General features: G+C 42.7%; 1 protein-coding gene across 7 annotated transcripts in view; it reads left to right on the plus strand.

Moving 5' to 3' along the window:
- The window catches only part of ascc3 (activating signal cointegrator 1 complex subunit 3), a 142,653-nt gene that overhangs the window by 46,989 nt on the left and 67,851 nt on the right, over positions 1 to 27,813 (plus strand). For all 7 annotated transcript variants that reach the window (XM_086310283.1, XM_086310282.1, XM_086310280.1 and 4 more), the window contains 3 exons: positions 14,953 to 15,156; positions 16,671 to 16,811; positions 26,758 to 26,922. In XM_086310283.1, the coding sequence (XP_086166409.1) occupies positions 14,953 to 15,156; positions 16,671 to 16,811; positions 26,758 to 26,922 (510 nt within the window). The remainder of the gene's footprint in view (positions 1 to 14,952; positions 15,157 to 16,670; positions 16,812 to 26,757; positions 26,923 to 27,813) is intronic.

The following is a 27,813-nucleotide window of genomic DNA, read 5'->3' on the forward strand; positions in this document are numbered from 1 at the left end:
CCATATATACTATACACCGTACACTACACCATATATACTATACACCTATATACTATACACCGTACACTACACCATATATACTATACATCTATATACTATACACCGTACACTACACCATATATACTATACACCATATATACTATACACCGTACACTACACCATATATACTATACACCATATATACTATACACCGTACACTACACCATATATACTATACACCTATATACTATACACCGTACACTACACCATATATACTATACATCTATATACTATACACCGTACACTACACCATATATACTATACACCTATATACTATACACCGTACACTACACCATATATACTATACATCTATATACTATACACCGTACACTACACCATATATACTATACACCTATATACTATACACCGTACACTACACCATATATACTATACATCTATATACTATACACCGTACACTACACCATATATACTATACATCTATATACTATACACCGTACACTACATCTATATACTATACACCTGCACAGCAAATCCAGCATGTCCAAATTAACACTGTCGGATTTGATTTCAACACTATTAAAGTGTCTATATGGGTCCACACCAGAGAGTGTTAATTTAACTCTTTTTGGAGAGTTGGTACGTTAACTCTGATTTAGTGTTAAACACCAAATCTGTCTGGAGTTGATAATTTAACACTTAGTGTTAAGAGTTTATATATTAACTCTCAAAGAGTATTTTAGTTTAACCACGTAAGAGTTATCTTCTAATTCATTCTAAAAAGCGGGAATTTTACTGTTCTGAACTTCTAGAAATTTCTTTTGGAAATAAACATTTACTAAAAAGATGCAATGGTTTTTGAAAAACATTTATTCTGAACTGTGCACCACAATTTCAAAACATTTTCTGAAAGATGTAACAGTGTACATGTTCTCACTTTCATTAGAATTGTGTTTGTCAAAAGGTCTGACATGGTAAATGCAAATAACAGCATTCTCATCACTTATTGCTTCAATACAATATGCATGTCCTTCATTCATCCCTCTGTGGAACTTCAACGCACTTCTGCTCTCCCCCATATTCCATCTTCACAAGCATATCCTGTGCGGAGATTGAATAAAAATTAGTTGACACTAATTAATGGCACAAAACAATTGCAGCACAGTAAAAAAAAAAAGGAACCCTCTTTGAGCCATTACTTGTGTAAAGTATTTTCCCAAAAGACAAGGACACAGGCAACAGGTAATACTGAACTAAATGTAAAACCTCAACCTTTTTCATTTTTACCTAAACCGTGTGCACAAAACTCTGGAGGGATCTAAATGCTAACGTAGAATCCAGTCAGGACGTCTGCTACTGCTGTTTGCTCGTGTTTGTTTTTTTATGGGCGATCGTTTTCAGGCTTCAAGTAGCACCATTATACCAACATTTACATTCTAGACATTGTTTTAGGTGTATTTGACCAAAAGTTTGACTGAAAATTCACATGCAAGCTTTTTTTCAAGGCTGTGGTATTTGCCCGCAAACAATACCTTTCAGCTAGCTAAAACAGAATATTATGCTATCAGCGAGCAACGTGGCTAATGCCTTTCACACAGCTTTGTCTCAACTCCAAAGAGCCACAGAAGTAAAAGCTCATAATAATAATTGAAACAATCTTTGAAAAAATGACTTACCAAGCATGGCAAACAACTCAAATATGTAGAGCAAAATGTTCTGAAACGGCTTCACTTCAGCTTCGATTGGAGCCGTGCTGGGGGCGGAGTCTGTGAATTTACTCTATTGGTGTCATAGCCCCTGTAGGAGTTCAGAGTTAAGAGGTCAAGGGTTAATGTTTCCATTGTAACACCTCCAGATTTGACAGAGAAACACTCATTTTTAACACTCGATTTTAACTACTATCATTTTACACCTCAGAGTTACATTAAAAGAATGTGACTCTGCTTAGAGTAAAATTAACTCTACTTTTGCAAGGAGACTATTAACACCAAAACATTTAACACTTTTGAATTTGCTGTGTATATACTATACACCGTACACTACATCTATATACTATACACCGTATACTACATCCATATACTATACACTGTACACTACATCTATATACTATATACTATACACCTATATACTATACACCTATATACTATACACCGTATACTACATCCATATACTATACACGGTACACTACATCTATATACTATACACCTATATACTATACACGGTACACTACATCTATATACTATACACCGTATACTACATCCATATACTATACACGGTACACTACATCTATATACTATACACCTATATACTATACACCGTACACTACATCTATATACTATACACCTATATACTATACACCTATATACTATACACCGTACACTACATCTATATACTATACACCTATATACTATACACGGTACACTACATCTATATACTATACACCGTATACTACATCCATATACTATACACGGTACACTACATCTATATACTATACACCTATATACTATACACGGTACACTACATCTATATACTATACACCTATATACTATACACCGTACACTACATCTATATACTATACACCGTATACTACATCCATATACTATACACGGTACACTACATCTATATACTATACACCTATATACTATACACCGTACACTACATCTATATACTATACACCGTATACTACATCCATATACTATACACGGTACACTACATCTATATACTATACACCTATATACTATACACGGTACACTACATCTATATACTATACACCTATATACTATACACCGTACACTACATCTATATACTATACACCGTATACTACATCCATATACTATACACCGTACACTACATCTATATACTATACACCTATATACTACATCCATATACTATACACCGTACACTACATCTATATACTATACACCTATATACTATACACCGTACACTACATCTATATACTATACACCGTACACTACATCCATATACTATACACCGTACACTACATCTATATACTATACACCGTACACTACATCTATATACTATACACCTATATACTATACACCGTATACTACATCCATATACTATACACCGTACACTACATCTATATACTATACACCGTATACTACATCCATATACTATACACTGTACACTACATCTATATACTATACACCTATATACTATACACCTATATACTATACACCGTACACTACATCTATATACTATACACCTATATACTATACACGGTACACTACATCTATATACTATACACCGTATACTACATCCATATACTATACACGGTACACTACATCTATATACTATACACCTATATACTATACACCGTACACTACATCTATATACTATACACCGTATACTACATCCATATACTATACACGGTACACTACATCTATATACTATACACCTATATACTATACACGGTACACTACATCTATATACTATACACCGTATACTACATCCATATACTATACACGGTACACTACATCTATATACTATACACCTATATACTATACACCGTACACTACATCTATATACTATACACCGTATACTACATCCATATACTATACACCGTACACTACATCTATATACTATACACCTATATACTACATCCATATACTATACACGGTACACTACATCTATATACTATACACCTATATACTATACACCGTACACTACATCTATATACTATACACCGTACACTACATCCATATACTATACACCGTACACTACATCTATATACTATACACCTATATACTATACACCGTATACTACATCCATATACTATACACCGTACACTACATCTATATACTATACACCGTATACTACATCCATATACTATACACTGTACACTACATCTATATACTATACACCTATATACTATACACCTATATACTATACACCGTATACTACATCCATATACTATACACGGTACACTACATCTATATCACTATCACCAGCTTCTGCAGCTCCATCAACAAACATTTGGGCGCACTCTGAGGAGGGGGCATTGGCTTACAGATGAACGAGAGTGCTGTTAAAACAGCACTATTATTATTATTTTCTGTTAACTGCTTCTATTAACTTACTCATCCTTGTAAAAACGATCGCCGATGGGCTCAGCCTATCAGCAATATTGGATATATTCGTCCAATTTCCCATATCTACACTGTATATGAGTGTAGACTTGTATATAGGTAAAGCATGTATGGACTGTATAACGTCCAATTCCAAATGTCAACTTTTAAATAATGGAATTTAAAATAAGGTGGTAGGAACAGCAGAAGTCTAAACTTCATCCTAAACATTGTGCAGACATGGAGACGCTTTCTTCTCTCTTGTTATTTCACTTTTATTTACATGTTTGAAATAAAAAAATTTCTGTCTAAGAAAAGCTTTTCTTAGACCGAAGCTTATTTTCAGAAGCTTATTTCAGATGGAGATGAGAAGTGTAAAACGTCTCTTCTGGTCTGATCAGTCAGAATGAGCAGTTGTGTTTAAAAGTCATGTGCACGTGGACCTGCGCTCCTGGACCTGTGCATGTGGACCTTTGCATACACACACACACACATTCGTACAGCAGTCTGTTCTCCTTTAAGTGCTTGCAGATACACACACACTCTGATTGATGCATTGCAGACAATTTGAGGTTCAGTGTCTTGCCAAAGGGCACTTTGTCCTGCAAACTGGATTAAACAGGAACAATCTAATGAGTTTTTGATTGGCCCACTCTACCTCCTTAGTTGCAGCCTCGTCCCCATGTATGCTGCATCTTGTTGGCTGAGGAGGAGAGTTACCATCCACACCAGTACGGGTAATGTGTGTAATGGCAACGGCCACATTAAAGCTGTAAATGTGTTCTATGCACCATGCGTGTTTTGCTGTTATATGTGGCGTGTACACATGCCACTGTTAGTGTTCAGTGTTGACATTGATAGGATGTGTTGGTTCATGGTTTTTGGGCTCACAAGCCTCTTTGCTACTTCAGCAAGTGCTTGTGGATGAAGTGATGGATTACCTCACTGTTTGCTATCTCCATCATACTCCTAGCTCTCCATCTCCCTTGTTTGTGCCCTCTTCTTTCGGCTGCTGCTCTGCAGGGAAATGAATGGACCCCCTATTTGCTGCATCTGCATCTCACTCTAACGCTACCTGCCGGGAGAGTTGTTGTGCATGTGTGTGCTTCCCGAGACTCGGGAATTGATGGTGTGTGTGTTTCTGAGTGTGTCTGGCCAGGTCATTTAGTACTCTATATGCAGGCTTGGAACAGGCTGATAAGCTGTTTGCAAAAACTGGCAATTAAAAGTTGATCAGGCTGTCAATTCAAATGGAATGAAATGGAACCAGAAAGTAATTAAAAGGATGGCATGAAAATGACAACAATTATATCTCTTAGCTTCCCATTACCAATGCACACAGGAATTTAATTAGTTTAGCAGCTTATATGGGCTCATATGGTGAGCTTATACAGTAAATGCACAATAACACTAAAAGGCAGCCACCGGACACACAAACACTGATGGCTGTTGTCCATAAAGCACTTTGGCCCCTGCTTTCATATTAAACCCACACAGAGAGAGGCAACACATGTCACATGCAGATATGCTGACTTTTGAACTGGTGCTGGTGGATCATTAATGCAGTCAATGTGGGTACAATTAGTGTGCTTTAAGCAGCAGTGGATTGGTGGAATATTCCCAGACCTCCCAGTTTCCCATATGGCCATAGACTGCATATTTGCTGTGTTAATGAGCCTGTCAGTTTTTATCCTGCTCAGCAAGGTCCAGAATGGCCACCTTCAGCAGCACCGACTGTGTGCGTGCAGCGTTTTCACACAGTCTATGTGATTCTGTATAGAGACTTTTTTCTTCTTCATATGAAGCCAAAGATTGCTCATAGCCCGAGGAGCTTCATATTGGAGAAAATGTTGATTCCTGTTGGATCCAGCTGGGCTTTAAGATTGGTTCTGCCCCAGACTCAAACAGCTGCTCTCATTAGAAACTTTATTTAACCCTGCTGCTGAAAGCTTGACCACAGATGTGTGTGCTCTATATTTGCCAGCTGGGATCTGCAGAGCTCTCCCTCTATTTAAAGTGCATTTAAAGTGGGCACCTCTATTTAAAGTGCCCAATGCCGAGTGCAGCCGGGAACTTTTATTTGTGATGATGCAGACTGATTTCCAACGAAATGAAAAGTTATTGTCTTGGTCTGCATTGGTAATAAAGCGCCGTTGTCACGTGCGTGTTTTGGTGTGCGTTGGTAATAAAGCGTCGTTGTCACGTGCGTGTTTTGGTGTGCGTTGGTAATAAAGCGTCGTTGTCACGTGCGTGTTTTGGTGTGCGTTGGTAATAAAGCGTCGTTGTCACGTGCGTGTTTTGGTGTGCGTTGGTAATAAAGCGCCGTTGTCACGTGCGTGTTTTGGTGTGCGTTGGTAATAAAGCGTCGTTGTCACGTGCGTGTTTTGGTGTGCGTTGGTAATAAAGCGCCGTTGTCACGTCCGTGTTTTGGTGTGCGTTGGTAATAAAGCGTCGTTGTCACGTCCGTGTTTTGGTGTGCGTTGGTAATAAAGCGTCGTTGTCACGTCCGTGTTTTGGTGTGCGTTGGTAATAAAGCGTCGTTGTCACGTGCGTGTTTTGGTGTGCGTTGGTAATAAAGCGCCGTTGTCACGTGCGTGTTTTGGTGTGCGTTGGTAATAAAGCGTCGTTGTCACGTCCGTGTTTTGGTGTGCGTTGGCAATAAAGCGTCGTTGTCACGTGCGTGTTTTGGTGTGCGTTGGTAATAAAGCGTCGTTGTCACGTCCGTGTTTTGGTGTGCGTTGGTAATAAAGCGTCGTTGTCACGTCCGTGTTTTGGTGTGCGTTGGTAATAAAGCGTCGTTGTCACGTCCGTGTTTTGGTGTGCGTTGGTAATAAAGCGTCGTTGTCACGTGCGTGTTTTGGTGTGCGTTGGCAATAAAGCGTCGTTGTCACGTCCGTGTTTTGGTCTTTAGTCCTGTACTCCAAAGATGTATCTGGGGAAAGGAGAACAAATGAGCTGTTGGCACTGAATGTGTTTTATTTGAATTTCCACTTGATAAAGTCTTCTCAACTCCTGTCGGCTTAATTAACTTGGCATCTTTCCTGGCAATGTCAGTTTGACTCTGGCTCCAAGTCTGCTTTCTGTTGCTGTGACTTAATGTCACAATGATGAGGTCTAACTGATGTACTGTCTGTCTTAACTGCTAGCATTTCTTAGTTGACTAACAAAGTAGTGTAAAACTGAGAGAATCCAGTTTAAATCTGAGGACCAATAAATGGACAATTTCAAACGCTGTATAAACAAAAGCATCTAAAACTATTAGTGTCTTATTATTCCTCCTAGGACCTGGCGTCCACATATGTGGACATTACATTTTGGGTTGTCTAGACCAAAATACTAAATTTTGCTCGGCAAGGGCCTGATATCCACTTACAGGTCCCAATCAGTCCAAATTAAAAATGCATGCCGCGGAAGAGTCTGAGGAGGTTAACCCTTTAAGACTTGGCCGAAACCAGAAGTGACGTCATTTTCGCAGAAAATGTAGTTTTTTTTTACCTTCAGGGCCTTATAAGCCTACACTGGTGTTTTTAAAAGTTATGTTGGACTTTATGGTTTTCAGTATAGTTTCTGGGATGCTTAGAACTCAAATTGCACTGCTGAAAATAGTTTATTTTGATGCACATGTTGTTGTTTTTTTTTGGCAAGTTTGCATTATAATATTTATTTTCGTTTTTCCTGCAGTATATAAAAATTGGTGTATCTCAAAAATAAAACTATGAAGACACTCAAAATTTCCCGTGGTTGGAAACCGTGCAACTTTTTTGTATTTACAGTTTTGAGGGATAAGCCTCTTAAATTTCTCTCACTAAAAATATATGTAAAAAAACAAAACAAAAAAAGATTTTCGATTTATGCAGTTACTATGGGCTTAATGCATACATATTATTAAAATTTGGGCTGCACATTGTACTCAACACAGGAGATGAAAAACATTTATAGTAAAGATGTTAAGTATGACATGAAAGCAAGTTACTACAAAAAATAGATTTGCAGCATTTTTCTATAAAGATGACGCTGATGCAGCGCCATCTGGTGGCATAACAAAAAATTAGATTGAATGACCAATACATCTGGTACCAACCAGTGACGAGTAGTCGACCAGCCGCACACATCTGTACTGTAACCAGCTTAGCTTAATACTATGATTGTTTCTGGTCATCCGAAGAACGTCCTGCCACCATGTGATGAATGTTTACGTGGGGCTGAACACTCGACGTTTATAACACAGTTTTAGCACCTCGTGATAGACTTGGTTAATTTGAACTGAGAGTCAAATATTATAATATTCAGACACATGTGGATAAGTATGCTCTGTGTGTGTGTGTGGTCGTTCTATGGCACACAGCTTGTTTACATGAGATTAGATTTAATTGTATGACCTAAACTTGAGGAAACAATTTCAAACTTTATGTAGAAAACAGGAAACTAAACTCGGTGCAGGTCACCCAGTTAAAGAGCCGGTATGACAGTAGAGTTCACCGCTTCTGCTTATAGTCAAACCAACACGACAACTTTCATATATGAAAAATGTGATTGGAGGCTTTGATCGACAGCAGGTTGTGATGATTGGCCAAAGTCACTAACCTCCATTACTATAATAGTCTTACATCCATTTTGTCATTAAACAAATGAAAATCTCTGCATGCCAAACTTTAAAATACCGCCCCTTCTGGTCTGACGTGCTCGGACCACGTCGTGTCCAGCTCTCGGTCCAGTCTCCGCCTGCTACAGTTCTTAATGAGGAAGACAAAGCAGGCCTGCTTGTTTGTTACAGCTGGCTAATGCACACTGCATTTTATAGTAACTACCTCCCCACAACGTTGGTATCACACCCTTGAGATATGCTATGGCAGGCACAGCTGGATCTCCAATTGGAAGATGGCATGCATACATTAACATAACAATGTATCTGCAGAGGTTTTAAAGAGAGAATAAAAGCACTAAAGATTTTCAAAGATCATTAAATTATGACAACTTTGTGTTTACAACATGTAAGCTTTACCTCAAGGTGAATACTGGGGCGGGCATGCATTTGCATTAATTAGCATCTTTAAGAAGTGTGGGGACACTGCCGTTTCATTACAACAGAAGAAGTCGATAAATCAAAAAGAGGACTGGGCGCTGGAGTGATCGTTAAGGGTCTGTGGTGGTCACAGAGCCACAGGACGGAGTGCGAGGGTGCTCTCCTAAAGCTTAGTGGTTGGTAATTATAAAGTGAATATTCATAAGTCAGAGTGCAGTGTGCTGGTGCAATAAGACTGAGAACACCATTCAGTTACTGTACTTCTCACTTTGATGAAAATGTGTTTTCCAACACAAACACTTACCTTTACTACTGGGGTCATGGAGGGAGGAGTTTCATTTTACATCTGTATAAACACAGGGTCTTAGCTGCACTCCTCCGAACAGATTCCTCTGATGTTGCTCCTGAAATCTGCTGGAGCCACTCAGGTAACCATACCTGTCACTGCTCATTTTACCATTGGGACCACTGGGGACCTTCCACACCTGCTCCGCTTCAGCCCCCAGTACCACTTCCTGATGTTCCCGGAGGATTCCCACAGATGTCACTGCTGTGGTCTTCTGTTCCTTGTCAAACACCGCTGTCTTGTTGGTTGGCCAGTATCTGCTTTTTTCTGGGCCACAGGACCTTGGCCTTCAGATGTGTCTCCCAGCAGGAGTTTGGGACTAGTGCTCAGGTTGGTCCTCCTGGTCTTGCAGTCCTGGTGTACTGGTCTATGAACCAGTAGCTGGTGCTTCTGAGCTGCACTGATGCACTCACTCATATGTGCCTACTCAGCTTGGCTGCTTTGATGGCTAAGGGCGAAGCGTCCCTGTGGTGGAGAGGGAGATAATCATCTGGCAGTTTGGGGTTTCTGCGCTCTGAGGTTGACCTCCACTTAAGATAAATGTCAAAGGTCAACTTTTTGGAAAATTACGTAGAATTTTCAAATTTATACCAGGAGGGTTAGCAGAGACGGCCGCAGTATTGTTGAATCTTACATTTTCTTCCAGGCTGTGGCACATTTGCTGTGATCAGTGTTGGGATGGTTACTTTAAAATGTGTTCCATTACAGATTACAGATTACATGCCCCAAAATGTATTTTGTAACGTATTCTGTTACGTTACTCAATGAGAGTAACGTATTCTGAATACTTTGGATTACTTAATATATTATCATGCTTTTTTACAACTACATGAATGTCCTATTTACAAATATTTCTTCACGTCATGAATTAAAGCAAACTGTTTATTCACACTGGACAGCTATTTGCTTGCACTTGTATTTATTGTTTAGTAAATAGATATATATGGAAAGCCTGTGATAGACCAGCACAGTCAGCTTTTTGCCCTATCACAGCTGGGATAGGCTCCGTGTCCAGCTGGGCTCTGGTAGCGCACACTGACCAGTGAAATCACCGATGTTTGTGCTCATAAATTAAGGCGTTATTTATGGTGATGATATTATTATGTTAATTAGTCCCGGTTAGTAACTCTGGCCCAAAATGTCCAAGCTGTCACACGTAAGCATTCACAGCTATACCGGTGTCCTCATCACAAGCCTGTGGGCCCCCACCCTACCTCGCTGAAACCTCAGCCACTTACTGCTTCCAGCTTAAGTGGACTCTAATAAAGTTGCTCTTTGATGCATTAATAACTTCTTCCCTTCTGGGCTGCGGGGCCAACTTCCGAACAGCACTCTGCATATCCTTGCCTGACATGCACATCTTTAATTATTTCTTTCTGTGAGGGTTGGATTGAAACGAGGGGAACAGGAAAGTGATGACATATTTCTAATGAATCCTTGAAAAAATAATACTGCTGTCTAAGCTTAAGGCATCCTGAAGAAGCCTTAGTGAGAGAAGTGGAGCACAGAAGAAAGGAGGAGCACTCCAAGTTTTATTATCTGTACTGGTCAGCTGGCTCAATGAGAACTTAGAATGAGAATTATGTTATTAGAAGTCTATCATTCTATATTATAATTATGCAAATAGAATTCTATAATTCCATTTCAATTCTATTTAATTCTATTTTATTTATACAGCACCAGCAACAGCAGTCGCCTCAAGGTGCTTTATAATGTAAGGTAGAATAATACACAATAATACATCCAGAGAACAATCAAATGACCCCCTGTGAGCAAGCACTTTGGTGACGTGGCAAGGAAACGTCCTCAACATCACCCAGCCATCCTGTTTCCCCGGCTGCTTGGGGCAGGCTCCCGGGGGCCAGCTAGCGGGGCCTATGCTGCCTTCGGCTGCACCAGCTACAGGGGCCTGGCTAGCTTCAGGTGTATCAATTCAGTAATCCTGGCCTCCAGAGCTGCAAATATGCTACATTTATTACAGGTATCATTACTGCTAAAGGAGGCCGAGGAGTAACTAGCATCTGACATCAGTCTGCCCCAGAGCAGCTGTGGCTACACCTGTAGCTGCCTCCACCAGTGAGTGAATGTGAGAGTGAATGAATAGTGGAATTGTAAAGCTCTTTGAGGGTCTCGAAAAGCGCTATATAGATGCAGTCCATCATCATTATTATTATTATTATTATTATTATTATTATTATTATTACAATGAGCAGGAAAGTGCAGGAGGGACAGGTGAAGAGGCCATGCTGCTAGCCAGTCGGCTACGAGCTAAGCTAAGCTAGTGAAACAGTAAAGTTAGGGAGTGAGTACACAGAGAGTGTGCTTCGGATGAAGCACGTGAGGATTATACTATGAAATAAGAAGTTATTTATACACAAAAACACCACTGTGTGTTGGAACAGGAAGTGACACTCCACTACAGAGAGAGACAACACCAAGTCACCATGTGACACATCACATGACCTCTTTTTTTATTCTCATACACATCACCTGCCTCCTGCTGTGGATCAACATCAGAGAAACATTTAAAAGTACAGATACACACCTTTCATCATCTGATGAAAGCGCATATCGTTTGTTTGCACCTCAGTCTCAGTAACCATCATGTAAGTCAGTCTTCATGTTATTGTACCTGAGTTAAATTTGTTTCCACAGTCCTTACACCACTCTCTTTTCCACACTGAGTGGAAATGTATTTGTATCTGTGAGTGAAAACACAAACTGTAGATGAGAAGTATTGTGTTCACAATGCTTTCATACAGGATCTGAGATGCTGTCAGTGTGTCGTCACGTCCCTGTGCGAGTCAGGGACAGTGGCTTTTACGCCCTATGATAATCTCATTTGCACTTCATAACCGTGTTTCTGTTTTCAGGAAGCATTCTCACTGCTGACAGTAACCCACAGGCTGAGCACTCTTTATCACTCTCAGCTTAAAGTCACTGTTTAAAATCATTATTATTGTGTGTGTGTAAAATGTGTGCGTGCGTGTGTGTGTGTGTGTGTGTGTTTGTTCTTTCAAAAGTCGCATCCATGAGAGGAAACGGTTTTATTCACATTTCTCATGGTTGCTTTTCTAGAAGGAAAAGCCTCACCTGTGTGTGTGTGTGTGTGTGTGTGTGTGTGTGTGTGTGTGTTTGTACTGTGTGTGTGTGTGTGTGTGTGTTTGTGTGTGTGTGTGTGTGTGTGTGTGTGTGTTTGTACTGTGTGTGTGTGTGTGTGTGTGTGTGTGTGTGTGTGTGTGTGTGTTTGTACTGTGTGTGTGTGTGTGTGTGTGTGTTTGTACTGTGTGTGTGTGTGTGTTTGTACTGTGTGTGTGTGTGTGTTTGTACTGTGTGTGTGTTTGTGTTTGTACTGTGTGTGTGTGTGTGTTTGTACTGTGTGTGTGTGTGTGTGTGTGTGTGTTTGTACTGTGTGTGTGTGTGTTTGTACTGTGTGTGTGTGTGTGTTTGTACTGTGTGTGTGTGTGTGTGTGTGTTTGTACTGTGTGTGTATGTGTGTGTGTATGTGTGTGTGTGTGTGTGTGTGTTTGTACTGTGTGTGTGTGTGTGTGTTTGTACTGTGTGTGTGTGTGTGTTTGTACTGTGTGTGTATGTGTGTGTGTATGTGTGTGTGTGTGTGTTTGTACTGTGTGTGTGTGTGTGTGTGTTTGTACTGTGTGTGTGTGTGTGTGTGTGTGTGTTTGTACTGTGTGTGTGTGTGTGTGTGTGTGTGTGTGTGTGTTTGTACTGTGTGTGTGTGTGTGTGTGTGTGTGTGTGTGTGTTTGTACTGTGTGTGTGTGTGTGTGTGTGTGTGTGTGTGTGTGTGTGTGTGTGTTTGTACTGTGTGTGTGTGTGTGTGTGTGTGTGTGTTTGTACTGTGTGTGTGTGTGTGTGTGTGTGTGTGTGTGTTTGTACTGTGTGTGTGTGTGTGCGTGTGTGTGTGTGTGTGTGTGTGTGTGTGTGTGTGTGTTTGTACTGTGTGTGTGTGTGTGTGTTTGTACTGTGTGTGTGTGTGTGTGTGGCACCACCTGTCCTTCACAGTGGGCGTTTCCGTCCTTATCAGAGGCAGTGTAGATTGAGGGCCATCACCCACACTCTGTTGCCATGGTGAAGGCGGACAGAGGCCAGGTTGAGTGGCAGCTCGTCTCAGCACTCGTCCTCCTTCATGCTTTTTAATTTTCCAGTTTGTGTTCACACTGAGTCACTGACACGGGCTGTAACTGATCACCTGTCTGTACTGCATGTCAGGAGTCTGCAGCATGTTTCTGTCATAAAAAATGCAGTTGCCAGCGACTGCACTGAATAGTTGGCATTGGCCCAGATCTAGTTGCCAAGGGCAACCCGTCCTGAGCTGCGTCAGTGCCTACCAGGGTTTGTTGTACAGGTACGGCCCTAAGTCTTTATTTAGTTTAACGGCACAACCAGAATCTGCTCAGTTTATCTGAACCCAAAATACCACAAGAATCACAGTCACAGCCACAGTGGGCGGGATTCAAATAGCCTGCCTTTTATTTAGCAGAAAGGAGCGTGTTGACCTGCAGAATTAGTCAGTGCGCATGCATTATGAATTCAGATTTTAACATTAAATATACATGGGTGTTGCCAGTTTGATGGAGAATATGTGTACGGTGGTTTTGTGCTGACAGTAGAAAAGCAATGTCTTCTGGCACACGCGGTGCCCGTCAGTCAGAACGCCACGTCTCAGATTCATGGCCTGCATATGCAGAAGCTTCACGTCTGCACAGATGTGATGGAACAAGTGCAGCACAGTGATTCTGTTGGTCTCTTCAGAATAAATGACAAACGACATCAGTGATAACTGACATCAGTGGCTTCAGACAGGAATTAGCAGCATTATTGCTTTATTATTACTCAGCCACATGGATCATGTTGATGCATGGATAGAAATTCAATGTAACCTGACCATGTTATATCTAAACATGGGCAGCACCTCATCAGTCAGTGTGCTAACATTTTATTGAAAATAGAAAGTTCAGAAGTATTCACACCGTGTGTGTGAAAGTCCTGCGAGCTTCACTGCAGCCAGGTCAGACTGCACAGGCCAACCTTAGCCTCTGTGCTTCAGTGTGTTAGTGAGTCCCAGTACAGCTTATAGTCCCAGTACAGCTTATAGTCCCAGTATAAGTGTCATGGTGAAGACTTCCCTCCCTCCTCTCCTGTGCCAGTGTTTCAAAGGTGCTTATCACTAATCCTTATTTGTTACAAAGTGATAAAATGATACACTGACTGTTAGCGTCTACATTCCTGTTGCATATCAAAGGGTGGGAGCTTGTGTGTGAGGGGGGCAGGGGGCGGGACCTCATATGTCCACACCCACTACAGCACACATGTGGGTTGCAAATACATCTCCTGTGTCTGTGGTCCTTTGGTGTTTGTTTGACAGACACTCTGTGCGCTGACACGGGTCGGTCACAAAGTAACAGCACTGCTGATCACACATATTCGAACACGTGGTTTTCAGGGGTCATAATTCTGTGTGCTTGTCTTATTTCCACAGATTGGGCAGCTGGTGTTCAAGGGCATGAAGCGCCTGAACAGGATTCAGTCCATAGTGTTCGAGACGGCCTACAACACCAATGAGAACCTCCTGATCTGTGCTCCAACCGGTGCTGGCAAGACCAACATCGCCATGCTGACAGTTCTCCATGAAATCCGTCAGCACTTGCAGCCCGGTGGCGTCATTAAGAAAGATGAATTCAAGGTGCGATGCACACATCAGCTACACTTATTAGTGCTGTTTATGCTGAAACGGCTGTAGTGTACTGATCTGTCAAGGAAAGATGTCTTTGTGATAACTGCTTCCTGTTTGTAGTGTCACTCCGGCTCGGAGCCTTTGAACACGAGTCCTGGAGATTCAGTTTGCTCCCTGGTGAAGTTTCACACAAGCCCTGCAGGGATTCAGATCACTCGCTGAGATTTCAGGCAGGGAGTTAATAGGACTGCTCTGATAGGTTGAAGTCAAGGGGAGCTGGAGTCATGGGACTTCCTTTAAGATGCTTAGTTTGTTCGGTTGATTTGAACAGTTTGCGTGTTGTTTCACTCCAGTAATGACGTTTCCCTGGATTGTCTTGTGAGTCTGAAAGGATCTACAGCACTGATGATGCTAAATACTAAAGCAGTCAGTGTAACGGTACCATCTCATGCTGTCACTGCTGAGAAGGAAACGAACGACAAGCATCAACAGACAGGAAGTGTAAGGGGAGAGCGGTGGGCTGCTGGCACCGCCCACCAAACCATTACTCTGATAGGTACCAAAGCAGGTTCAGGGGTGTAGTTCTGACTTTGGGTCGAGTGTCCCCTTAACTCTTGTGAGAAGTGTACGTTATTACAATCAGCCAATGGCATTTCAGGGATGGAAAACTGCAGCACTTTGAGTTTCCTGCCTACAGCTGTTACAGTTCACATCTACTGAGGGACTAAGTGTAACTTTGCCACATGTGACAGAGATGTGATGTTTCATAAAACAGCCTTTGTATTAAAGGTTGATGCTAAATGCCTTTTAAACATGTTCATTCACAGAAATGAGCCTGCATTTAATGTGGGCGGAGCTAATCGGCCTGCATGTTCACACACCCGACACGGTTTATGTGTATGAATGCGTCTGTGCTGAGCAAAGACAACGTAGTCTCTGCTGTTTTCTTCAGAGGCTGAAGCTGAGCCGATGACTGAGTGATGATTTGTTATCAAATTTGATTGGTGAATAATGATGACCTCATTATTATGATCAGCTGTTCATGAATGTGTGCGCTGTAAAGCCACGCGGCGCTCGTCCACCCAGTCTCTGTAGTTCATCTGTCAGTGCTGGGTTAGAAAAGCAGAAGATCGCGGTGGTCAAAATGACAAATAGCAACAGTTGGAAACAGACTCTGAAACACTGGCAGTGCTGACAGCTTGGTCTAAAAGCACTGGTCTTAAACCCAGTGTCAGATCCACACACACATCAATAACGCAGACAGTCTTTGTTCTGTATAAAAGCTCGTACACTGACAAACACCAGCAGTGACAAAAGCTGCTTTTCATACATCACCATTACATTTTATCCATGCGAGCGCTGTGACATTTCACAATAAACTGATTTGTGCTGGTAGCTGGGGAACAAATGATGCTGCCCCTCTTTGCTCATTTATCACCACAGTGTCCTTTCAGCCCCGTCTACAACCTTGCTCCACTCTCTCTCCTCCACTCACATTCATTTCCACGCCGCTCTCTCTGTAGATCGTATATGTGGCTCCCATGAAAGCCTTGGCGGCTGAGATGACGAACTACTTTGGTAAGCGGCTGGAGCCACTGGGCATCACTGTGAAAGAACTCACTGGAGACATGCAGCTTACCAAAGGAGAGATCCTTCGAACACAGGTACACACACACACACACACACACACACACACACACACACACACAGCTCACTACACAAAACAAGCTAACTCTGCCTGCTACCCTTACACGTCCTCTAGCACTCCAGCTGGATCGGGTTAGGACATCGTCCTTAGAGTGAATCTGTACACACTGAGCTTATTACTCACCTGTAAATCTGATCATCATCACATGTGCAGGTCATGGGTGAAAGCACGCTGTGTAACAGAGCACAGTGAGCGTATCTGTTATTGTTATGGTCACTGTGTGTGTGTGTGTGTGCGTGTGTGTGTGTGCGTGTGTGTGTGTGTGTGTGTGACAAAGTCTGACATTGAAAGGATTTTAATAGGTGGCTCATACACACGTGTAACAATGTTACACTGACGGTCCAGGTTCAGGGCTGCACTGTGGATTTAGGTTGAGGGGTGTTGGATGAACCCTGTGCTGTAAAGTCAGGCTGTACTCAGACACACTCTCCTGCTGATGGTGGGATATGTAGGCAGAACTCAGATCTAAAACAAGAACATTGGTCCAGTAACACTCTGCGTGTCAAATAAATAAATAAGACTCGTTTTTAATTTGGTCAAATGTTGCGTCAAGATCATCTCCTCGTGCACCTCTGTCGGCGTGCACGTTACACAGTCCTGCTCTGTCGCTGTGCTTTTGCCTCTCGTATAAAGGTGTTCTCATTTACTCATTTTGGAGACACATAGGTGATGTGGGGAGGCAGATCTGGTGAATAATGCAGGTGCTGAGTAGTGAAAATGCTGAGGGTGGATGGATGAATGATCGGTGTCATCCATCCACCCTCCCTCCACTTATCCTCATCAGGGTCACAGGGGGCTGGATCTGTCCCGGGCAGCGGTCAGCAGTCACGGCCAGCACACAGACAGACACACATGTGAACTTGCATTCACACCTCTGGGCAATATGAACCCATTCAGTATCCTAACCCCACTAACTGCATGTCTTTGGATTATGGGAGGAAGCTGGAGTATAGTCTGATCAGGCAAAGCATCATGACTACCTGCTAAATCGTGCTAAGCTGTGAGGCGGGGCTTCCACAGATCAGGCGTGTCTGTCCAGCACAGGAGGCCAAGTCAAAGCCAGCTTGTTGTTGTGCTCCTCAAAGTGTTCCTGAACCGTCTTTGCTTTGTGGCAGGAAGCTTAATCCTTCAGTGTGCTGAGAGAGGCCCCAGCATCAGGGAGTGCAGGGGGTTAGTGGTTTGCTACAGAGACGGTGAACCCATGCTGTCATGCTAAACTGCTAGCAAGTTTCCCAGTGAGTTTAAGCTACACTGATGCTATTCTATGTTTTTCATGATTCTAGTTAAACCTGTTGCTTGTTCACCACCTGTATTTAGACCTCTGTGTGAATACAGATGCAATGTAGCAAGAAAGCCAGAGATGAGTCTGTGTCTCAGCATTTACAAGTGTTGAAGCCAAATGCTTTGTTATTGTGCAGCGTACGTCAGCCTGCTCGCCTGTGTTCAGCCGGTCTGTGCACCACCACGCTGTGCTGTTAGTGAATGAGCAGCAGACAGCAGGGTGCACTGTCTGTTTAAATACAGAACTGACCCATACAAATGCAGTTTAACTGCTGTTTGTTATGAATATGGCAGACGCTGTGTCCTGGACTACATGCAGGAAACAGCCGGTGTGAATAATGACGCATGTTCACTTCTTAAGCTGAATTTCATGTTTAGTAAGTTTAATAAGTGAAATGCTGGTGGCATTTTAATTGTAATGTTTCTTTAGGTTAAAGAGGATGAAGCCAAAGAAAAGATGATGATGAGAGAGTTTAGTCCTGTGGCTGTGAGAGACGTCGAGGCTGTTGGACCTGAACGACACTTGGAGCGGGAACACTGGGAAAACCTGCATATCTGTTAAATCCAAAGGAGTTGGATTTAACAGATCGCACAGCTCAGATTTACCCTTCATAAGTCTCATGGGACTTATGAGCACAAAGTGTGTGTGTGTGTCTGAAATGAGGCCAATTCCAGCTAATCTGAAGGTGTTTTAAAACTGCATTTCCATCAGGTCATATGATGAGATTACACAAAGAGAATGATTAGTCAGATTCAGAGCAGCTCTGCAGCACTGCTTCACTTTGAGCTCTCTCTAATGCCTCCGTTTCACCGGCTTATTTGTCGTGCATTTGCACAAAGTGTTGAGTGCAGAGCTGAATCCACGGTTAGTGGGCCCGAGTGATGTCATGCTCTGTAACCTTGGTTTGTTGCGTCTCCCCTCGGTCCCATCGCTCCTTTCATCGCACACCTTTGATGTTGATAGCAGAGTGGGCTTTCTGCCGGGACAGTGTAAGGACGGGAAGCAAATACTTCTAAGAACTTGTGCTTTATGAAACTTGCATGTTGTGCCCTTTGACCTTTATCGGGATCATTACACAACCATCGTCAAAAGCAGCACATCAGGTAAAAGAAGGAAAATCACCACTGTCGTACTGGATCAGGATGTCCTGGATCTCCTTCTCAGAGGCCTCATCCACATCCTTCTGGTAGTATGCAAGCAGGGCTGTGGACATGGCTGGTGTAGATCTGTGCGGTGCCACGCTCCACCGCTCCGCAGCACTGGCTCCAGAAGCTTGTTCTGGAGCGTAGCAGGCTCCACCCTCTCCTCAGGTCTGCCGTTCACCCTGATCAGGACGTCCCCCTCCTGCACTGGGAAACTGCTGTGGTGGGTTTTACGTCCAAACACCTGGACGGACTCCAGAGGACCGTCAGCTGGCATGTTTCTGAAGCACACAAAGACACCACTTAGTTTCTGATTCTGCGAGGAGGAGGGAAACGTGCACCGATGAACCTGCAAGAGAGGGAACCAGTGCATGGTGGAAAGCCAGCCTCACCGCTCCTGAGGGACGACTCGGTGCCCTCGCGCCTGCAGCAATATCACGTATTATTGTGAGTATCAGTGCCTGGATGTCTCTGCGACCTCACGGGTCAGAAACGTTCTTTGAAAGTGAAAGTGAAGGATGCATTTCATGAGTTTGTGAAAGGATGAATCACGTTTGTCTCCCTCACTGTGCGTGTCCAAACCTGAAACCTGCTTTGGATTGGCGTGGCTTCATATAAAAACATGACAGTGTAATGATTGTAGGATACGAGCACTCTGCTGCTCTTCTCTACTGGTCACTTTCCTTTTTATTTTATTCCTCCCACTCGTCAAATCCAGCGTCATCCACTCACTAAGCAGCAGGAGAGAGCAGCAGTTCCCACTGAAATGATTTTCCACATCAGAGTGTAACGACGTGCGCGCTCGCACAGACTCGTGCACACAGAGTGGAGCTTTGAGAAGGTTCTCATTACAGTTGGCCTTGACAGGCTGTTAGTTGTTAACATATCACAATGTAGTGAACGTTTTTCTCTAACCGACCCACTCCATCGTCCACCCGCCCACCTCAACCTCCTACGTGCTCCTCTCCCTGTAACGGCAGAGTTACTATGGAAACAGAAAGAGTTTTGCCATGTGGAAGCCAGCGTGGTTTGGACGGCATGCGGGGACGTCCGGGCACCTTTGCTCTGTCCAGAGGGGAAACATGAGTTAATGACAGTGAGGAAGGAGCAGCGACGCAGCTTTCTGAAACAGCAGCGAGTGTGAGAATGAGTCCGTGTTTCCTGGTCGAGGGAAAAAGCAAAACAGGCTCCATGAACTGGGTTCAAACAAGAACAAACTGCAGGTCGGTGAAACTGTAAAGACAGAGCCCATCAAAGCAGCTGAAGAAAGATCAAGTCATTACTGAAATGCCGTGCTGGACTGAGTCACGGCACTTACTGTAACCATCAGTCAAGTGATCATCGCTTGTCTGATGCTCTCTCAGCGATGTCAGTAATTAGTATTTAAGTGCTGAGAGTTGGCGAGATGTGTCGTGCCGTTGCTGCACGTGTCCGTGCTAACCTTAGCTCGCACCAGCGAGCAACAATCTTCCTCCCACTCAGGCAGCGACCTGCAGGGATGCACGGGGATGTGCATGTAGCTGCAGCTGCCCTTCCTGCAGATTAAAACTCCAGCTATTATCTGTTTAAGTACATGTTTGTGGTAGTCAGAGACGGTAACGAGTAAAGTAAGGGATTACTATTGCAAAAACGGTAATTAGATTACCGTTACTTTCCCGTAGGAACGCTGCGTTACTGCGTTACTAAAACCGTGATTTTTCTGCGAGAATGTCTCACGACAGTGACGTGAGCGAGTGCGACGTTAGTGGCAACAGCTGTGTGCAGATCAACAATGGATCACATATCGAGTGCAGAGAGAGTATGAGCGTGCAGCGTTTAAAGCGTGGAAGTACTGACCTTACTTTAAGTTTGATTCCATAAAAAGTGACAAAAACATTAGTGTCCGCTGTGCGTGGGAAGAAAACTTCTTTTTACAGCAAAAAACCCCTAAACTTCCAACAAGCACCGAGTAGCTACGACGTAATGGGAAACTCACAGAGAAACTCACGGATTCTTCCACTGACCGCGGCACACCTGCACCAGGGTAAACCTCCGCCTGCCCCACTCCTGCTTTACAGGTGAAAATAGAGCAACAGGACCGCTGAGTCTTTGACTTTATTTATTTTCTGCTGTGTTTTACTTGCATCTATTTGAAAGACTGAGTGTAAACACACAAAATATTTTATTTTATGTGCTGGAATGTGCAGAAAATAGGTTTAAATGTTAAACTAATTTCTTCCAGTCAGAGAATGTTGCAGATAATTAAATGTTTGCTTGATGCATAAAGTTAAAAGATTAAAACTAATAAAACAAGTTTTAAAAAGAGACTTTTCCATTTGATTACATTTTGTATGATGGATTATGCAGAAAAAGTAGAATTGGGCTGAAAGATCTATCACTTTATCACCTCTTCAGGTTGTGAATCGTGTTTACGTAACTAATTACTTTTGAAAATAAGTAATCAGTAAAGTAATGGGATTACTTTTTGGGGGAAGCAATCAGTAATTAGTTACTGATTACTTTTTTCAGGTAACTTGACCAACACTGGTGGTATTTACAGAAATAGTTTTGTGTAGTTTCCCACGGCTGCCGTGGACGTCTGCATGTGCTTTGGTTGTTTTTGGAGCATTTCTAATGAATCAATAACTGATACTGTGACTGTGTGTTTGCTGTGTGTTCATTACACCCACAGTGACTGCAGATGAAGCAGAGACATGAAGGGATCTGATCTGTTGTCTATGGAAAATATTACAGTCATCATTGTCAATAAAAGTGCAGTACAATAAAAAACTGCTGCAATGACCATGAATCCAGCAGCACCGAGTTTGTTTTCAGCCTCTGTGTGCACAGAAGCTCGTTGTAACATCAACCAGGTTTACTGAACGACTTTCAGAAACCTGTGTGAACGTTTGTAAAGTGTGTGTGTTATGTGTGTAAAGATCAGGAATAAGGAACAAATCAGCAGTCCATCAGATGTACTCGGCACATCCAGATAAATGGCGTAAAGTCCCGTCTCATATAGTGTCTGATGATATGGTAACAAGGTTTCCTTGGAAGTGCTGCAGGAAATGTCACTGGTGTCTCCCAACGCTGAACATGTTTCAGCCTAAGTATTCCCAAAGGGGGCCACAGGCATCCATCTGTGCACAGGAACGGTGAGGAATGTCAGCCGGATGTAACTAAATGTTTCTGTCCACACATGAACACAGACCCACCGTAAATCACGCGAAGCCGGCTCGTAGTCTAAGAATCAGTCACAGTTATACTTCACTCAGTAATCAGCTGCTCATTGTAAAAATACAAAGTCACTGAGTTTTGTTTTTTATAGTAATTAAATCAGTGAGTTTGTTTTTGGGTCATTTCTCTGGTGATGCCCGACCGTCTGCATCCAGTAAGGCTGCTGGTCCTCCAGCCCTCGGCTCTGACATGTTGGTTACATATTTGATAAGCAGGTTGTCTCTTTGCTCTAATTCAGTAATTAATGTTTGAAAAGAACCATTTTTCTTGGCCACTTTATTTCTCATGTGTGTGAATTTGTCTGATTAAATTGTCACATTTGAGAAACCTTAACTTACATTTTCTTCTATGAAATATGAAGAATGAGCCAATTTCGAGGGTTGATTGCAGTCCTGCAGCGATCATTTGATTAACTGGCTAAATAACACCATTAAGGAAAACAATTACATGTTTTCTCTGCACCTCCTCGTGTGTGTTTGTAAAGCAATTAAAAAAGCACTTTGGCATCTGCTCCAATTGCCAGAGCCTCCATTTAAATTAACCAGTACGTCCAATTAGGAGCATGCGCTTCCTTTCCTGTGAGCGTCTCTAATGGCTGGATAGATTGATTTAAATGCAAACTAGAGGGAATTTAATGAACTGCTTTTACAGGAAGACTTTAATAGGAATCTGCACATCCTCCAACAGGTTCACACTCCATTAATTAGGCATTGTAGTATTTTTTCCTCAAACAGAGACAAATATCGCACGGGAAGCTGCAGATACTAAGACGTGTGCAGAGAAGCTTTCTGTTGTCATTTGATTCAGAAAGATATGCTGATGCTCTTCAATGTAATTAGTCTGAGAGGCAAAGTAGCAGCGTTTATACTGATCGTGCCGTCACAGACTCACGTCACCGACGGGCACAGGGTGCGTACTGTAACTCAGCACACAGTGGGACAGTCTGACGTCTGTCATTACCTGTTATTACTGTGATGGAGCAGATCTGTGGGCACCTGTGCAGTGACCGCCCATCAATCTAAGATCATCTGTAGGAACGACGCTGCTTTGGCTTCAAACAGCGTGGGAGTCTTGGTGTGACCGATGTTTCCAGATGTTTCCAGATGTGTTCGAGTAAACAAATACCAGCTGATTGGTGCGTGTGTAAGCATTATGCCAGTGCTAGCACAGCTGATATATTCATTAGTGGCTTTTCAACGTGGGCGTGGCCGGTGCTGTCGTAGTGTCACCAGGAGCTGAGAGAGATGAGAACAGATGATGTGAAAGGAAAGTGCACGTTGCCATGACAACAGTGAAATAAATTCATGTAGACAGTCCTGCATCTCCCCGCTAACTAACAACAATCTGTTGTGGGTTTGTTTGTCTGTTGTTGTTTTTTCAGTTCCATTCATAAACTTGAGTTCTTCCAAAACCAGTTCAGCCAGTACGTGTGACAGACGTGACTCTGTCTGTCAGAGCTGTGTCAGCTGTGTAGGGCCTTGGTCAGGTGACTGACCGTGACTGATGCTGTGGGTCATTCTTACTTTGTGAAATCGTATCCAATCACTTTCTTGTTGAGTTGAAGTAACACACCTTCGTCTTGGCTGTTGAGACGTTTGTATTAACCAAGGACACAATTTTAACGTCATCCACTTAATTTGTGTTTTGTGATTTTTTTAAATTTAATTCTGGTGTTGCTGAGCTGGCCAGCACGTTGCTTCTCTTTACTGTACCACACTGTTTATCTGACCTCTGTTGGCTTTAGTTCTGCCTCTGTCAGTGCGCCCAGGGCAGCTGTGGCTACATGTAGCTGCCATCACCAGTGTGTGAATGTGTGGATGGGTGAATGTAGTGTAAAGCGCTTTGGGGTCCTTAGGGACAAAGTAAAGCGCTATACAAATACAGGCCTTTTGACCATTTTTACCATTTTTCTCAGCCTAATGAGGACCTGCTTCTCTCACAGCTGTGCTCATGCTGAGCGTGAACAGCTACTGAAGGAGTTCAACACTCACAGCTGCTTAGAATCAGTCAGGCAGGTGAAGGGAACAGGCCTCACTTGCCGTCGTGTAGTTCTTGTTCAGTCTCTGACGGTGGGGGACTTTGCATAAAAATGGCAGTAATTCCTAAACAGCTGTGGTGGTGTACAGAGGCACAGCTACAACACCGAGTCCGACCACACTGTGGGCAAACTGAACACTTCCATGGCCTCACTAAACTCCCACTCTCGAGTCTCTGCCTCGGCAGCCACAAGGCTGTAATCCAGCTGGCCCACCTGTACCTGTCAGCCGGGGTTCAGCCCCCACAGGCCTACACGCCAACTAAGCTCTTGGTGGAGGTGGGAGTTGGAGGTCGCTGTAAGAAACTGCAGCACACTCTTATCAAACTCTTGGATCTACCAGGCCTGTGCAGCGTCTGTCCAGCTCACTATGAAGTGGGGTTCAGCTCCTCTTTTCACTGACGTGTCCGAGACGTCCGTAGATGACCGAGTCAGTCGTTACCCTGCAGCCCAGGACCGCAGCAGCCCAACAGCCTGGGCTCAATCCAAGAGCGCTCATGCCCAGGATGGAGGGATGTAACCTACAAACCTTTACATGTAAATACAGAACTTTACTATACGATGAAAAATAAGGTGCAGCTCTTCACACTGTCACTGTATATAAAGGGATCTGTATCCAGATTACCGTCTACACACTTTTAAAATTGATTTATTTTGACGAGCATTCAGATCTGTCAATGATCCGCCACACCAGATCAGGCTAATCAGAAAGCTATTGGCTATGCATTAGCCCGTGTCTCTAGACAATAAGTCATATTTGGAGAAGCAGAGGACAATAAAGTAATGATTTCTTGTTCAGCTCATGCTTTGCTTGGTTATTCTCTACATAGCTAACAGCTAATGGTTTTTGACAGGTTTTGTTTCACATGGTTCATATGAGACTTCCAGCTCAGCTTATCATCAGTTATCACTCCAACACATTTATTCTCGTTCACTCGTTCAGTTTCAGCTCAACCCTGATTTTAGCCACGTTTCATTTGTCTGGTGCCAAAAATAATACATTTTGTTTTATATTTAACAATAACTTATAGTTACCTCCGTTTCCACTGCAGTCAGAAGCTGTTCTAGGTTTTTATCTGATTGATGCACAGTGGTATCATCAGCAAACAATACACATTTATATATAACATGAATCGTTTAGGGCCCAGCACAGAGCCCTGAGGAACACCACAGGTTACCTTCAGCTGATTAGATTTGCACGTATTGATCCAGGTAACTTTTCATGCACGTGTATGCGATCCCTCTTATGCCATATCTGTCTAGTTCATTCAGTAATATAATATGATCAATGTTAAAGTGTATAAAACACCAGCAGTATGTTCCTTATTATCTGTTGCATATCCGCTCTGCCGTATTATCACTTGTGGTAAATATATTGAGAAACATGTCTATTAACAGATCATTTTCCTAAGATTTCTGAGAACTGTGGAGTTATTGATCTGTAGTCGGTTGTGGGTAAGCCTAACCCTCTCTGTGGCTTTTTCCATTTTGGAGGGAAACGTACCAGGTTACACATGTATGTGAAAGTTTGCACTATGCTACAATACGTTTAACTAATATCACGTCAATACTGAAACAATCAGTGGCCTTTTTAAAGTTGTCTTCAGAACATCAAGTATTCCTCTGTGACTCACAGCACCAATGAACTGAGTAATGTGTTTATTTAGCTCATTATTATTTCTTAACTCTTGAATTTCTTGTGCTACATTAAAGCCAACATGTCCAAAGAAATCATTCAGTTCATTTGCAGTGTCGTTAATTTTATGAAGCACAATCTTCATCTTTTCTAAGATATTCTGGATGTCTTGTTTTTCGAGCCCTTTTTGATTATACGATTTAATAACCTCCATGTTTGTTGTGATCCACTCCTGCTTTGCTCCAATAATGTGTGGTAGTACTTTTAATATTTACTAATCTATTTTTATATGACTTGTACTTAATAAATCTCTTACATAGATTATTTCTGTTCATCTGTCGCCTGATGCTTTTCAGTGATTTCCACTAAAGGACGATGTTTGTCAAATACATTACAGACAAATGCACCACACGCACTATGAGGCTCTGCAGCAGTGGCTCGTGTCATGTTTGATTCTTTGTTTAGTTTTTCAGGTTTGCTGATGTTGCACTTCCTTTCGTTTTACTGGAGAAACATACATTTTATTATAGAACATGTTCTTGAAGGGGAGAAACGCATGATCATCTATAGAGGACCTTGTCCTGTTTTCAGATGTTGGTGACGACTCCGGAGAAGTGGGACGTTGTGACCAGGAAGAGTGTTGGCGATGTGGCTCTGTCACAGATTGTGCGGCTCCTCATCTTGGATGAAGTCCATCTATTGCATGAAGATCGAGGCCCGGTTCTTGAGAGTCTGGTGGCCCGGACCATCAGACAGGTTAGTGTTCCTCCTCGTTCCCCGTCCTCAGTTCATATTTCTCACTTCAATGTTTCAGATCATCAAACAAATTAAAATAGTCAAAGACAACACCATTAAACACAAAATGCAGTTTCTAAGTGAAGGTGTTTATTATCAAGGGGACAAAGTCCCAGACGTGATGGCCTGCTCTGTGGGAACTGTGGGATCTCTGAAAAGCTGAGCAGTTAGTCAGGGTGTGATTCTCTCTGAGAGTCGGGTCTTATTCGGAGCTTCTTCACTACCTCAGCGGTGTTTCCCATGTCAGGTCCTCCCTGATGTCTCGATGCACGCGCAATCATCCAGGTGAGGAAATCCTAAAATGTAGATTCTGTTCATCTGGATGTTTTCAGGGGTCTTTGTGGTGTTCAAGACCAAATTGTTGTTCCTTCACGCTGTCAGCTGCTCCACCTCATCCCTGTAGGCGTGCTCATCCCTCCAGAAATGAGTCCCACCACCGTCTGCAAACTTAACAAAGGTGTTACTGTGGTGAGTGTGGAGCAGGGGGCTCTAGCCCTGTGGGGGGCCAGTACTGAGTCTGGCCCCCCACAGTCGGCTAGTCACGATTACGTCGACTATAAAAATCGTCGACGGCTAATTTAATAGTCGGCGCCTCGTTTGAAGCTTTGTAAGATCCCAAAAGACGCAGGAATAAGTAGCAGGATTTAAGAGTGTAATAACGGACTGAAACAGAAGATGGCAGCACTGCATGTACAAGGATGTCAGCTGCCGTTAAACCCCGAAGAAGAAGCAGCTGTGTCCCAGCATTCATAGCGCGGCCCAGCTCAGTTTCCAACAATGGCGGCAGCTAGTTAGTTTTAATGTTACTCTTATTATTCTTTCTGGGTCACAAAATAAACGTTTAACATATTC

This window comes from Aulonocara sp. 'chitande type north' Nkhata Bay, linkage group LG11, assembly GCF_057382095.1.
Source record: "Aulonocara sp. 'chitande type north' Nkhata Bay isolate Kocher_YH1m ecotype deep benthic linkage group LG11, A_spYH_male_GT1.1, whole genome shotgun sequence".
NCBI classification, from domain to species: domain Eukaryota; kingdom Metazoa; phylum Chordata; class Actinopteri; order Cichliformes; family Cichlidae; genus Aulonocara; species Aulonocara sp. 'chitande type north' Nkhata Bay.